Here is a 14,906-nt window from a genome sequence, read left to right as displayed (position 1 = left end):
CTAACTGTGCTTATTTTATTGAAATTCCATTTGGAAATAAAGCATTTATGATCAGGAAAGATACCTGGTTTATGTCTGAAAAAATATTCAGAGGATTTTGGAGATATCGGTATCTTTCCTGAATTCTGTCTGCTGTACACCAATCTCACACTAGTATCTTTAATGGACTTACCCTTTATTTATCTCCTGAGAGCAAATCAAACCCGCTTTTATTTGGCAAAGTTTTAATTCTGGACATGAAAACTTTGTTAGTGCTTCAGGAAGTTACTGGCAAGCCTGTGCTGAGGCAGAGTTCTCCACCTCCCCTTGGAGCTGCTGCAGTGCTGGCAGCCAGTGGCAGGTTCCTTCTGCCAGCCCAGCTGGACACTGTGCCCGGGGATCCCCTCTCGCTCTGAGCCCCTACTCCAGTTTCACAACCAGCTCAGTGGGTGTTAGTCCAAGAAGTGGGAAGGTAGTTCCAGTAAGTGGGATGTGAAGTCAGGCACTGGTGAGCAAGGCACAAAGGCAGGAAATGCCCAAGCTTGGCTCCCTGCAGCACTGCTGGTCCTTCTATGGTGTTGTCCAACTGCGTCCTTCCAGTGTCCCTGGGCTTGTGTAAGGAGCAGGGGAGATACCACTGAGCTGTTTATGGAGAACCAGCATGCCTTGAGCTGGAAAAGCTGTGTAACAACATGAAGAGGGGAGCAGAGCATGAACCTAAGCACCTGTTTCATGGGAAACATCATATTCAGTATTTGCCTCTGTTTTGAGAAAACAGCAATAATGCCTCCAAACTGAAAAATTTCAATTAAATGCATTTGGACCAATTGGAATGTCTCATTTGGGTTTCAACTCTGAACAGTAAAACCAATATATATAGTTTATATTTTGCAATGGAAAAGGCAATTCCAAATTGGCAAGGGAGGCAGCTCAGCCTAGAGATTTTCCTGCTTTTTTCCTCCCTTAAAAGAGTAGCTGTGGGAATGTTCCTTGTTTGCAAAGGAACACTTTCCTACTGAAGATTTTCTAGTGATGTGTAAGATGGATGTTACAAATATCAGCCCAGACCAGACAGCGATTGCTGGAGTTCCTTCTGCAGCCTTTAAAAATCCTCTCATTGCAGCCATTCTGGCAGTTCCTTACATATGTGGTCAGAGCCAGGCCGCCTGTGTTGGGCCTGCTTTGAGCCCATCTCCCTTTTCTGCTTGTGATCTTGACACCACAGTTTAGGCTGGCTCAAGGAGGATTGTCAGCACTGCATGTCTGAATGCTCTTATCTGCAGAGACCTGCAGGGTTAGCAGAGAACAGCATCCAGCATCTTCCTCTCCCCCGGAAATTGAATGTATAATTTCTCTCAGACTCCCAGGGGCCACAGCCTCCAAGGCTAAAAACCCACAACTATTACTGAACCTAATTACCACCTGACAGCAAAGTGCTTTTCCATAGCATCATCCAGTTACCTCATCAAAAGGAATGGTTGTTTGCTTTCTTCATTTTAAATTAAAGAACCACTGACAGTGGTAACTGAAGCATTTTAATCTCATCAAATATCCATGTCCATCTCTATAGAGACAGCCATGCCAGCAGGGAAAGATACACATCTCTAATCAGGTTGCACAGAGCAAATTCTTCTTGTCCCCCCACCAGAGCCTAATGCAGTGAGGGATCTTTTGTTTGGGGGGTGCCACCTCACAGTAAAACCCTAAATATGGTCAATGTTCAGCCCTAAGCCAACAGATGTTTAAGGAATAGATTTTTAAAGATTCATGTTGTTAATTTCCTGATGGATTTCAAATACCGGCTTTTCCCTGTAAGTAGATAAATGCCTTCTATTTGTATCCTGGGCTTTGTCACCTGACATTTGATCAGAGCCTTTACATATATATATATATATATATACACCTAAAATGTACACCAGTAAAATGAAATTGTTCTTTAGCTGCTGTGTTAACTGCAATCCTCTCCAAAAGGAACTGTTGCAGACTGCTGGGAAACAGAAGGGATATGGCTGTAGCTTTAAATATGCCTTGGCTAGGCAGTGGCACTAGGAAAGGACTGGAATATGTAAAATGATACTAAATATCTGTGTAATCAGGACTAATTATATGGCACGGTTATTAGTGGAAACAGGACATGTTGTGCCCACAGTTTATGAAAATATATTTAAACATTACTGGATTTCACATAGTCATTGAAAGAAAGCTGCAGAGTTAATAAACGTGTAAGGGACAGCTAATTGCCTGCTTTGTCCCAGACTAGGACAGGCAGAACAATTTCTGTTTGAGGAAATTAGTGCAGCCAAAATGTGTTAGAATGACAGGCCTGGAAATAGCAACAACCTGCAACACTTCCAGAGCATGTCTGACTGTAAGGAAGGAAATGTTTGTGTTGGAATCACCATGTTTTGGAGAAGGAAATTGAGGCACATAAAGGGAGAGGTGGACCTGAGGGTCGGAAATAGGGCTGGTACCCAAATTCAGGCACCTTTCCAAGAGCTTTGTCCATGCAGTCAGGCTGTCAGAGAACCATCCTACAGCAGAGGCAATGCAGGCAGCTCAGTGAGATGGCATCAGGATCACCTGGAGTAAGAGGCAACAAGCGATGCAACAGCTCTGGTTACAGAACAAGATGGAGGCTGAGGTGGGGCCATCAAAAATGCAGCTTATTTCAAGGGTCACAAGAAATAGCTGTATCTGTATTCTGTGTATGATGTCATTATGTGCCTGTAAGTGAATCCAGCTGGTTGGCTGGACCTGGGGTTAAATTCCACTTGTCCTTGCCTACAGGAGCCCAAATGCCATCTGTAGATCCACATATCACAGAATCACAGATTGATCTGGGTTGGAAGGGACTTTAATCATCCAGTTCCATCCCCTAGATGGTGGACCTTCCACTAGACCAGGTTGCTCCAAGCCCCATCCAACTTGGCCTTGAACACTTCTAGGGATGGGGAATCCACAGCTTTTCTGGGCAACCTCTTCCCGTGATGGAGCCCAGCACAACTCATCCAGCTCCTCCCAGAACCCTTCAGCCCCTTCCCTCTGACTGAGCTTCCTCAAGCATCCCCCCAGTTCCCCTTGGAGTGAGCCCAGAGACCACAGAGTTTCCACAGCCTGTAAAGGAAGGTCAGGTTTGAAGCAGTAACCCCAGTGTGTCCTGCAGTCCTCGTGGCAGGGAGACCCTGTGATCCCAAACAAACACCCAGTTCACAAAGATAATGTCTGCTGTTACTGCATGCTAAGTAATTATTTTCCTGAAGGTGATGTGTCTGCAGCAAGGTAGGAAAGCGTCAGTGACTCAGCTGAGGAGGGCAAGAAGGTTAGAATATTTTCCTCTGTGAGCTAATGAATTAAAAGCCTTGCTGAAAATGCTGGATGCTCTTTGGAGTGACAAGCCAGCAGGCCCATGAATTTCTAGCAGGGCAAGAGAGAGCTCTGTGCTGCCTGCAGAAGCTGCTGGAGAAGAGAGCACTGCCACTTAGCTGTGCTTCAGAGAGGCTCAGAGAGCCTGTCCTGGACACTAAGACAGCTCTCTAAGGATGGGTTAAGTGGGCACAGAGCAGGAGAGGGCAGTGCAGAAAGGGGCTGTTGGACAGCAATGAAGGTTCATGCCCTTCCACTCCTCTTGTTCCTTTTCTAAGCTGTTCAGTGACCAGAGAGTTCCACTCCCAGTGCACTCCCTGGAAACCATTCGAGTGGGGCTCCCTTTGATGCTGCCAGTGGCACAGGGTGCTCTTCCTCTTACAGGGTCTCTGTCCTCCTCTCACCTCTTTCTACTTGTGCCAGAGGAAAGGTAAAGATTTCTTGGGTTAAAAGTGTGAAACGTCCTCCTCTGAAAGGAGGTTGGTAAAAGGTGAAAAATTTGTAAGAGATTAAGAGACAGCAGGGTACAGCTGTTATAGAGAATGACTAAGGTGGAAAAGCAGAACTTTTGATGAAAAAATAACAAATGCCAGTCAGCTTACACTGCCTGAAGCTCATCCCTTTGCCCATATCAGCATTTCTCTGTTCTTTCACTCTGGTTCCCTGGCTGTGACAGAGCCCTTCTCCAGCACAGCACCAGCAGAGGAGATCTTCCCTCTTTAGACCATTGACATTTTCTCTCTGAGAGCCACCAACTCTGTGTTACTCATATTCTGGACACACTGAATTTCAAATTCTAGATGTCCTGAGTGTTTAAACAGCTCTGGCAGAGGTTAGGGAGGATGGGCTTTGAACAAAAGTGTGGGTATCCTGAGAAATCCCACCTGGGCCTTGCTGGTGGAGCATTCTGCAGCTCATGTCTGCCCCATATTTTCCTGTAGGTAAAACCCAGGTACTCTACCCACAGAAGTGCTGGAAAAGAAATTCCTTCCTATGTGGGAATCTCACAATTTCTGCACTGATGAGAGAAAAGCCCAGGAGAAGATGAATAATTCTAGGAGCAGGGATTTGATGGCATGTGGCAAATAATGCCTGGGGCCACACACTGAATGAAAAAAGGACAGAACAAAATATTGACTGGCCCTTCATTAATTGCCGTCTGTCCATCGTGCCCTGAATAAAGCAGCAGCCTTGTTGAAGAAAAAGTAGGCTGTGATGAGGTAATTAAAGACCCCATCAGAAGGCATATCTGCCAGGAGGTTGAATTAAAATTGCTCTGACAGCCTTTATTCTGGCAATTCCTTCTTTTGCTGCTTGACTTTGCAGCTCTAATGATGATGTATGAGAGCACAGCTGCATCTCCAACAGGCTGGATCTGCCCTCAGGACGGTCCCACCATCCTCAGAGGCCATGGGCACCGTCTTCTGCACCACACTGGCTGGGCATAGGGAAAGGCTTTGTGTGTGGGCACAGTCTGACCAAAGGTAGGTCCTTCTGCCTGGACAGCTCATTTTGAGCCCCATCTCAACACTAAACAGCTGTGCCCAGAGGTTGTGTGGGCAGACAGGCTCTGATACCATCCCAGGGCTGTGCTGCTCTCTGGCATGTGCTGAGTGCGGGTCCTTCTGCCCCTCTTGGTCTGGAATGTTCTCCTGAGTTCACCTCTATCTGTGTTTCAGAAAAAACTCCTCTCTACATTTTCAAGCTCAGGATTTTTGAGGTTTCACCTACATCTGGTTGTGCTTTCTTTGACCTGGCCATGACTGACATGAGAGCTGGGAGTGAAGCCACCTCCCTGCTTTATTCCCGAGAGGCTCTGTTTCCATCCCCAGCTCACTTGTCCCAAACTTAAATTATTGTCTTGTTGTCTTTTCTCCCACCATTTTCAGTGGCTAAGAGGGGAGCAGAGTGTAATAAACAGAAAAAAATGTTCTAGCCAAATGAATGAAAGGTCAGCAAAACATCTTACAATTTGCAGAGGAGGGAGGAAATGGAATGAGGGCAGCAAAATAGAACAGCTTCAATTTGATTTCCAGGTCTGTAAATTGTGTTAGTAATGGGAGCACTACTAAGGTTTAAAGGCAAATTATATGTTTTACCTAAAAAAATAATTTTGGGGGGGGTTTCCCCCTTCTTTATTGGTAATTATAATCTGTCAGCTCGCTCCCACACATATCTGCACATTTTATGCAACTCTTGATACTTGTAGCTGTCACTAAAGAGCACCTTCCAGGTTTTGAACGGTGACATTTGCATGGGTACAGTGAAAAGGATTCATTTACAGAGTTTAGAGATGTGCAGTGCTTGGCCAGCTCCCAGCAGAAGCTTCACCAAAATTCCTCATTATAACAATTAGCTTCTCAAACACTTGGGAACGAGGCTGCCAGCTGCAGGGATTTTACCCTGGATTTAAGCACGTGCACACTAAAGCACATGCAAATACCCAAATACGTGTCCAGCTTGGTCCTGCTCTTGGAGACTCCCTGAACAGAGGGAGTGTAAAAATACTTCAGGATGGGGAGCTGGTGTGCCTGACAGGGGGCCTAGCAGGGAAAAATCATCTGCATTACTGTGTGAAGTAGTCTGGGTCCACGTTAACAATCCCTTTCAAAATGAAGGTGCTGTCGGCTGTTTTAATCTAATTTACTACACTTTAATTTACTTTTTGGAAATGAGCTAAATGAATAAATTGAATTATGGCTACTTTAACTCTGAAGGAGCATATCACATAAGAACTTGCTGTGGTTTCACTAATCAGCTTTGCATTTAAACCCTAAATGTATTTAGATTAGCTCTCACAGGCATCCTCACATAGGTATGCCTGCAGGTACCCACCTGCTTTCCTTCTCCTTCCCTGGTCTTGTTGCTCTGAGGCAGCCAGAGCCCAATAAGCAGATTTACAGCGTTTGTGTTACTTCATGCATCACCCTGGCCTGGGTTTTCCTGCTCTGAAAGCAGAGACAGGGACCTATGTGAGGGGTGGGTTGATGTGGATAATGTCTGATGTACACAGCATGTTAATCCCAGTATCATGCTGGTAACTTGAACGAGCTCAAGAGACTGCCATTTTCTGCTACATCTCATCAGGTGAGTGCAATCCATTATTGTCCTGCTGCTCCTTAGGAAATGGGAGGACAGGAGCCAAGACAAAACCCATTCCTGTGCTCTCTGCAGCTTCCAGCTCCATGGTCAGCAGAGGTACACAAGGGTGGCTGCGTGTGAGCCATGTGAGTTGCTTGTCATTGTGGCTCCTTCTCTTATGTGATAGTGTGGCTCCAGCTATAAACTAATTACTCCTGCCTCTGGACACTGTCTCCTGGATAAAGCAGGTGTGTCTTGCTGCACTGAGCTGGGGAGGGAGGCCAGGAAGTGAGGGATGGATGGCAAGCAGCAGGATCCCTTCTGTGGTGGAGTAAGAGACAAATGCACACCCTCTAACATCTGCCTGCTCTATCAGCAGGATGGGGCAGCCCCTGCACTCAAAAGGGCAGAGTCATAGGATGTGGACCTGATGAGATTTCCAGGTAGTGCTGGGATTCTCCACACACCACTTCAGTGGGGTCTGTATGGCCCAGAAGTCGCAATGTGCTGTAATGCGTGGGTGGGCACCTGGCAAACATGACTACTGGAAATAGGGGCTGGTGACTGCTTGAGAAAAAGAAAAATCAAGCCTGTGGTAATAGCTGAGGATTCCTGACCTTTGCTCTAACATTTCAAATTTGTTTTTATTGCTTCTAATTGGCCTTGCTTTGGAGCATGCACATTATTTAACTGTCAGGGCACTGGCTGTCATTATCTGCTGGGTCATTTGGTTTGTGTTCTTTATGATTGAAACTTGTCAGGCATTCCCAGAAAATACTGTGCTCCCCTTGCAGTGTCCAACACGGAGCTGGTTAATTGTGCATCCCTGAGAGTGAAGCATTGGGACTGATCAGGCATTGATTGTTTAACTGTGATGGACGCAATGGAAATGTGTCTCCTCTGTATGGGGGGAAAAGTGTAAAAATTAGATCAGCAGCAGCACAACAGCAGCAAGATTTCTTAGTTTCAGGGATCAGAGGTTACCCATTTTCCAGCCTTGATTACTCATTTTTGATCCCACTCACATGTCTTAGTTAACCTTATTTTTACCTCCCTTTGCAATTTAAACACCAATTCTCTTCTATTTTGACTTTCTTTAATACACCAGCTGCAAAGTCACTAGTTCAAATCTCCCCACCTCGCCTTGCTTCACAAGATCAAAACGAAAGTCAAGAAATGTGTGTGTGCAAGAGCCCAAAATGCCACAGCAGCACAAATGTGCCTCCACTGGTGGCTCTGTAAACCTCAACTCATCCAAACATCAGCCCAGTTTGTAAGTCTGCTAATTAATTTTAAGGCCTTTAAGATTTGGTAGCAATTAGAAATCCAAGTACTGTTATTTTGGATGTGAACACTACGTTCAGAGCAGGTGGATCTAGGGCTTGTCCTGTGGATGGGCTGGGAGAGCTACAGGCAGCAATAGCAACGTCCCCAGTTTTGCAGAGTAAAAATGAGCTCTGCTGGGAACACCAGGCTGTTAGACCTCAGTGTGAATTATGCATCTGCTGTATTTAGAAAGAAGCAATTTTCCTGTTGAAATCAGAGGTTGGCATTTTTTCCCATGGGGTTCTGTAACTCAAAATTGTGTTGAGATCAAGCATGTAGCAAAGGCTTTTTTAGCTGTAAAGGTGAATGTATTCAGATTATTCAAGTGGTGATTTTTTGGATGTACAATTAGTTGAGTGAGAGATGTGGTATAAATTTGGTATTGTAATTGCTATGCCTCTGAGATTTCAATTTGCAAAACAGTTTGCATGGCTGCACGATTAACTGTTGTCTGTGCAATGAACATGTAGCAGAGCTGTGGTTTGATTGTGACTGTCAATTGGCTATATGTCCAAAAAAACCACTTTGTCACAAGTACCTGATGTGAACTGAGTGGTTGATTCTCATGATGCTTCAGTTCAGTGGATGGCTGAAAAAAGCCAGTGTCTAAAAATCTCACCTGTAAGTGCTGTTCGCATGACAGGATTTCCTTTTCCTGTGTTAACCAAATCAGGAAAAAGGAAGTTTAAACCCCATTTTTTTCCTCTTTTCATATTTTGCATTATATTGTTTCCTTCACTTGCATAGAGGAGCATGGGAATGACTGGAGTGGGTGCAGAGAAATGGGGGTCTGCACGGACCAGGAGCTGAGCCCTGCCTGCCCATGCAATGCTGGCTGTGCCCTGGGAGCAGGCAGAAAGGCTGTTCAGCAGTGACATGGACAGTGCTGATGCAGCCCCAGGGCAAGGGATGGGCTGCCTGGCTGGCTTTCTGATGTTTTTCATGAGTCTCCATTTGGTTCACAGCTGCTGCTGTGTTTGGGTCTCCAGTGTTGTCTAGGAACATGTCAATGTAATTAGACACAGAACCAGAGAAACTGCTTGTTCTCACTTCATTCTGCCTTTCAGGTCTCCCTCCCAGGGTCCTAATTTATTTATTTTTGTCTCAAATGTTTATCTCTTCAAAATACCACTATGCCTTAATGATGAGGCACTGATGAGGCACTGAGGTTGGTGATTGAACTGTAGAGATGCAGTAAATGCTGAACTGGTGGCAGCTGTGACAGTGGGGAGGGAAGGCTGGTGGAGGAAAAGCCCTCTAAGCCCTGGGCCCTATCAGCAACTACATTATTACAATTTTTTAAAACATATATTAAAACATCCTTCAGCAAATAAAAGCAGAGGTACTGAAAAGCACACACTTGTGTGGTGAGGAAGGCAGGTTTCTCTGTGTCACTACAGAGGGGCCCAATTCCTTGGGGTGAGTCAGGGTGTAGGGATCAAGAAAACTGGGGTTCCATCAGCTCTTTTCAGTTCTTTCCAGGTCTGCTGCATGGCCTTTGGCAGGTGACTTCACTTCTGACCTGTGACATGGATGTGTGACAGAGCTCCTCTCCCTCCCAGTGTTTGAGGCTCAGGGGGGTTTGGTACAGCACCAGCACCAGCCTGCCCAGGGTCAGCAGCTGCCGTGGGGAATACAAATAACTGACCTCAGAGGGAGCAGACTAAAGAGAGCTCAAAGAGCATATCAGGCACAAGTAGAGGACCTTCTCATTTGTGTCCTGCCACAGCAGTGGGGGGAAAATGAACAAAGTTGGCAAGGCATGGCTGAGGGGGCCAAGAGCTGCCTGAGGGAGCATCCTAAAGGGTCCCTGGAGTCCCTTGGCTGGTGTGAGCAACACTGACAGCACAGTTTGATTGCCTTCCTTGGGATAGGCATGGATAGTTGGGTTTTGCTGCTTGTACAAAGGAGAAGCTGTCTGAAGGTGTATCTGCAGGATGGCTGCTCAGAGATGGTGCTGCTCTGGGGTGGGTGTGGATGGACCCCAATCTCCACTGGAATTCCACAGGTAGGCTTATAGGGCAGCCAAAGATGGTTCCTCTGGCTCCTGGTCCCAGTGTTTGTCTCAGAGACAGCTTTTCAGTCCCATTGAGAGCCACCAGTGCTGGCAGGGGCTGTGAAGGAAAGGTCCCTACTCTGGGACAGCCCAGTGCTGGCTGAGCCTCCCTGAAAGAGGGATGGTGCTGCAGGATCCACACCCTCTGAAATTCAGCCTCTCATCAAGCAAGGCCTCTGGACACAATGGGGTGAGTTGTGACCCTTTTTCCCCAGGCCTGGCTCTGCCCAGATAGACAGACCAGGGCTGAGGCTGACTGGTCACTTGTGCTCATCTTGCTGTGACCAGTGTGTCAGGACTCGGAGGGAGGAGGAGCAGTGAGAGTGGTGGGCTGTGAGATGGAGGATTTTAATTACAACCTCCAAGCAAAAAGGCTCTGTAAGTAAACAGAACAGAAATGTTACAGAATTAACTGATAATAGAGATTTACTTTTCCTTAAAGTAGCAAAAATTCATCATGCACACTGTAAACACATACACAGAGGAGTGTTTTGTCTGGGAAACAAGTAATGAGACTTACTCAGGTCCTTATCAGGAACTGAAGTGTTACAAAGCAAATCTTTCCACCAGATAAGCTGTGGGAAGCTGGGGAGCTGGTTCTGTGGTGCTGGGTTGTGAAAAGCTCAGTTCTTACCCTGTGAACTCCTGGGGCATCACTGCAAAAAGCACTTTGTATTTATCACAACCCTGCTCCTTTGGAGGCCAGTTATAAAACTCCCACAGCTCTGCTGGGGCTGCAGCCTGAAAGGGGCACTGGAAACTCCAGACTGTACTGACAACTGAAATTTGGCATGAAATTTGGCTAGATAATTAGAGTTAGATAATTGGAGTTAGAAAATTGGAATTATGGGCACAGTGAAATAGCAGTGTCACATATCTGTGGGTTCTCTGAAGGCACTGGTCTGGATGCTGGAAGTGCTGGCATCATGTGCTGGGTCCTCCCTGGCCACACAGTCAGAGACTGCCCCCAAAGACTCTGACCCAGCTGTGAACACCCCTGGCAGTGGGGGCAATCCAGCTGTGAGCAGATGTGCAAACCCAGCCATCCTGTGAATGGTACAAGCCCCAGAAGGAAATATTAATGATGAGAGGAGGGCTGTTCATGAGCAGTAATGAAGGGGCCTCAGTAGGAGAAAACAGTGGGAAGTGCTTCACCCAAAGAGAAGCAACGGGACCCTTCTCTTGGAGAGCTCAGAGCTAGCTCAAAGCCCTTGAAGCCTCCTGGAAGGACTAACCCTGCTCTGGCCAGAGAGGGATGGGACCAGCTGGTCTTCAACCACCTCTAATTTGTCTCGAGCTGCCAAAGCCTTCCTTACAGATGCACTTCGCTGCGAGACGTCACACACGGCTTCTCCTCAGAGCACACCCCACACACGCTTACCTGCTGCTGGAGTGTGGCTGACAGCACCTGTCCTCTCTCTCTTCCTTTGGCAGGAAGGACAACGTGCCACTCCATAAATGCACTGCCCAGCGGGGCCCAGGGAACAGCCACGCTGGAGGCAAACCCGGGAAGAGGAGCCAGGCGCATCTGAAGGACTCGTCTCTTTCCACGCGCTGAGGAGAGGAGGGAGAGGAGAGGAGAGGAGAGGAGAGGAGAGGAGAGGAGAGGAGAGGAGAGGAGAGGAGAGGAGAGGAGAGGAGAGGAGAGGAGAGGAGAGGAGAGGAGAGGAGAGGAGAGGAGAGCTGTAGGGCAAGGTGGAGGAACACGTCGCAGTCAGGAATCGATGATGTTTCTCTTTTTTTTTTCCCCAGACAAATATTTCTAAGATAACAAATGGTCCAAGGAACAAAGAGGGAGAGGGAAATTAGCTAGAAATTTTACTATTGATTCTTTTTTATTTATAGATGGTGAATCAATTTCAGGGCTTTTTTTTTTTTTTTTTTTTATCTGTGGGGGGAAAAAAAGACTGAACTGATAAATTTGCAGAAATCATTTGTGGTGGCTGAAAAGCTATCTGTTAAAATGAGAAAGCCTCTCCTTCCTCCATCAGTCCCCTTCTCTCTCTTTAAAGGGGTAATCCATACAATGAGCTAATGAGGGAGTCCTGGCTCCTCTACTGCACCATGTGATGTCTCCCCTTTTAGTGTCGGGCTCAGAAGCCCTTATGCCTACTGCATGTGCTAGTCCTGTTAGCTTGCATTAGGAGAGCCTGATAAATAGCTTCTGGGAGCCAGGCAGGTGCTCTTCAGTGTGCAGTTTATCATCCACTGCATGGCTGGGTTTTTTGCTCTTCTATCAGATCATTTGAGGAGAGGGGTCATATGAGAAATGGGACCGCCGGGCTGCAGGCATGAAACTTGCTGCAACACCTGTCCAACAGGCAGGGACAGCGGTCCTCCATCAAAAACTGCTTGGGGTCTAGAAAGAGCAGACTTGCCAACAGATGTATGACTGAGGCAGTGTGAGTGAGGAGTAGTGCTGAAGGGGGTGAAAAAACAGTGTAGTGTAAGAAACCCAAAGTACAACCTCAGCACCTCCCCATTGCATGGAAAGCGTGCAAAATCTCTGCCCAAAGCCACTGTCACTAGGCAGTCTTGTCTCCTGCAATGTGTGACACTCTGAAACATCTGACCTTCGTTCTCATTCTGGAGATAAAAAGAGGATGTCCCAGAGTGGAGTCTGAATGTCTCCTAGGGGATGGAAAGGGAGAATGCTCTTAGAAGTGCTTCTGCTCAACCCATCAGAAGCCTTGGGAAGCAGCTTCTCTTCAGCCTTCTGCCACGAGCTGGGCTGGAATGGTGGCTTGAGGGAGAGAAGGTGCCAAGACCCAGCAGGAAAGAGAGGGAAAAGATGAATGAGACTGAGGGCAAAAAAAGAGTGAAACATGACTGAATGAGCTCCTCTTGGTTTGGTATGGCCCTGAAGAAGTACTAACCCCAGACACTGTTCTCTAGTAAAAGAAATGTGTTGATTGTGGCTCTCCTCTTTCCCAGGACAGGAATGCCACCATCTAGGAACAGAGTCAGGCTGAGCTGGGTCCCACATCCCAGTGGACCTCCTGGGAGCCACTGGCACATAGTTTCCATCCAGTTTGTATTACTGCAACCAGAACGAGTGAGCAGGTATGAGTAAGGACAAAAGCTTGGTTCTGCATGCCTCTGAAGAAGGACAAGCTACTCAGGATCTGCCAAATCTTGAGCTGAACGCATCTGTGCATTAGCCACCCATTAGCTGGGCTTTCCTTAGTTGCTCTCTGACAAGAGGAACTCACTTGAAAGCAAGAAGGTGGTATCCCACTGTAAGGAAAATGATTTAAAACACCAAACAAACCTGCTACCGTCAGTATTTCAAGGTGAGATGGTTAAACTGTGTACATTTTTGGGGAGAATAAAATGCCTTCGTATGATGAATTCCAAGGCATCCAAAAGGCGCAGTGCTGGCTCTCTGTCTCCAAAAGCAGAGTAATGAATAGCAGTGACAGTGTGATAATTAAAATGACCTCTTGGAGATATGGATTAGAAGGTATGCAGGGGGGGGATAAGTTCTCCTTTGAATTAATCTAGTGCTAATTTATGACTATCATTGGGTTTTATAGGGTTTTAGTGGAAGACTTTCAAAGTTGGTTTACTAGAGTTAAAATGTTCTTTCCCATGTTCATTGCAAAAACACTTGGAGAATTCCTCATTATTTATTTTTGGATGTTTCTATATATACATACATACATACATATATATATATAATGAGAGAGTTTCAATATTTGCTTAGCTGCTAAAAAGACTACTCTAGAAATATGAATAAAGTGATAAAAGCAGCTGTGGAATGAGTGTGTTGTTTCATTTCCCTTTCTTCCTCCTCACAGGCTCCCAGATCACTTCAAAACCAAGACAGCTGGATTCTGGGAAGCCCTTGTGCTCCCTCTGTCAGACTTGTAAAAGTCAGCCTTTTAAGTTTAGTTTTAATAACTGGATTTTCTTGAAAATCACTGTCTTCACTTACTTGTCTTGTGCACAGGTATCTGCCCCACAGCCTGAAATCTGTAGGTCTTAGGACTTAAACTAGATTGCTGATCTCTGCCAGAGATGCTGCCTTTCTCCTGAGATATTCCAGCCTTTCAGTGGCACAGGAAGCACAGATTGGAGACAGTTACCCATATGGGGAATGATGACATCCCATTTGTCAAGTCCCATGGTGCTAACCTTCCCATCCTCCCCACCTGCCTAGCAATGCTGTAACATCCAAACATAAGGTTATCTGCCAAGAGCATCTGCCTTGCTCTTCAGCCAGGCAGCACGCCCATCCTGGAACCCATCCTCCCCATCCTCGTTCCAGAATGTCTTGTTCAAGCTTTTTGCTCTTGCCTCCCATTTCATTCCTCTTTCAGTTTGTCTCTTGCACCTTCTGGCTGAGCCACAGTTGCCAGTACCCAATTCTTCCATGCTGAGATCCCAATCACATCTCCCCTGAACTCCATAGGCAGAGCTGACTTCATGGTGCTTTCCTCAGAGACCCACAGCTGCTTTCAGGGGTCTCCAATAAACTGTGTTTCTTGAAAGCTCTTCCTGACCATCTGGGGATGGGAGCCTGAGCCTTTCTTTCACTGAGAGGTCTCTGCTAGTTTGCCTGAGGGTTTACACATCCCATTTTTTTGGGGGGAGACTAGCGTGGGAGCTCAAAATAGGAGACCTTTTGTTCCCAGCCTCTAGTTCCCTTTCCTCCCATGTGAGTGCTGAAGTTCTCCTCCTCCAGCTGAGCAGGCAGACCCTGCTTCAGAACCTGCTTCTGGCCTGCCATTAGCCTCTTCTTCCTGGAGATGATCTGTGTCTCAGATGTAAGTAATGCCTGTTGAACTCCCAGCAGTAATTCCTTATTAGTCACTTGTGTCAGGACCAAGGTAAGGTGACTCCAGGGATGCTGACAGGTTCAGAAGCCAATATGGGTCCAAAACTAGGCTTTTATTTGGACAGAATGGTATTTGCTCTTAAGAATAAGGGCACATGTTTATCTGAACATGAGTGGAGGGCTTTTTTTGTGAGGAGACCACTGGCCCATTGCAAAGCCTGCCTCTTCACATTCTCTGCCCTGGGGAGGTGCAGGGCTCCCCCTTGGAGCAGTAGCAATGTCTTTGCCTCCCTTTGTACAGGACGGGATGATGAATATTAA

The 14,906-nt window shown here is 46.6% G+C and overlaps 1 protein-coding gene across 1 annotated transcript in view; it reads left to right on the top strand.

Annotated features, from left to right (window-relative positions):
- Positions 1-11,363, top strand: part of LOC128811852 (cytosolic carboxypeptidase 6-like) — a 181,883-nt gene extending 170,520 nt beyond the window's left edge. Inside the window, exon 7 of the mRNA XM_053985793.1 lies at positions 11,240-11,363. Coding sequence (XP_053841768.1) covers positions 11,240-11,363 — 124 coding nt within the window. The remainder of the gene's footprint in view (positions 1-11,239) is intronic.
- The last annotated feature ends 3,543 nt before the right edge of the window (positions 11,364-14,906 follow it).

This window comes from Vidua macroura, chromosome 9, assembly GCF_024509145.1.
Source record: "Vidua macroura isolate BioBank_ID:100142 chromosome 9, ASM2450914v1, whole genome shotgun sequence".
NCBI classification, from domain to species: Eukaryota; Metazoa; Chordata; class Aves; order Passeriformes; family Viduidae; genus Vidua; species Vidua macroura.
Note: the sequence above shows the minus strand (reverse complement) of the source record. Positions and strands in the feature narration are given on the sequence as shown.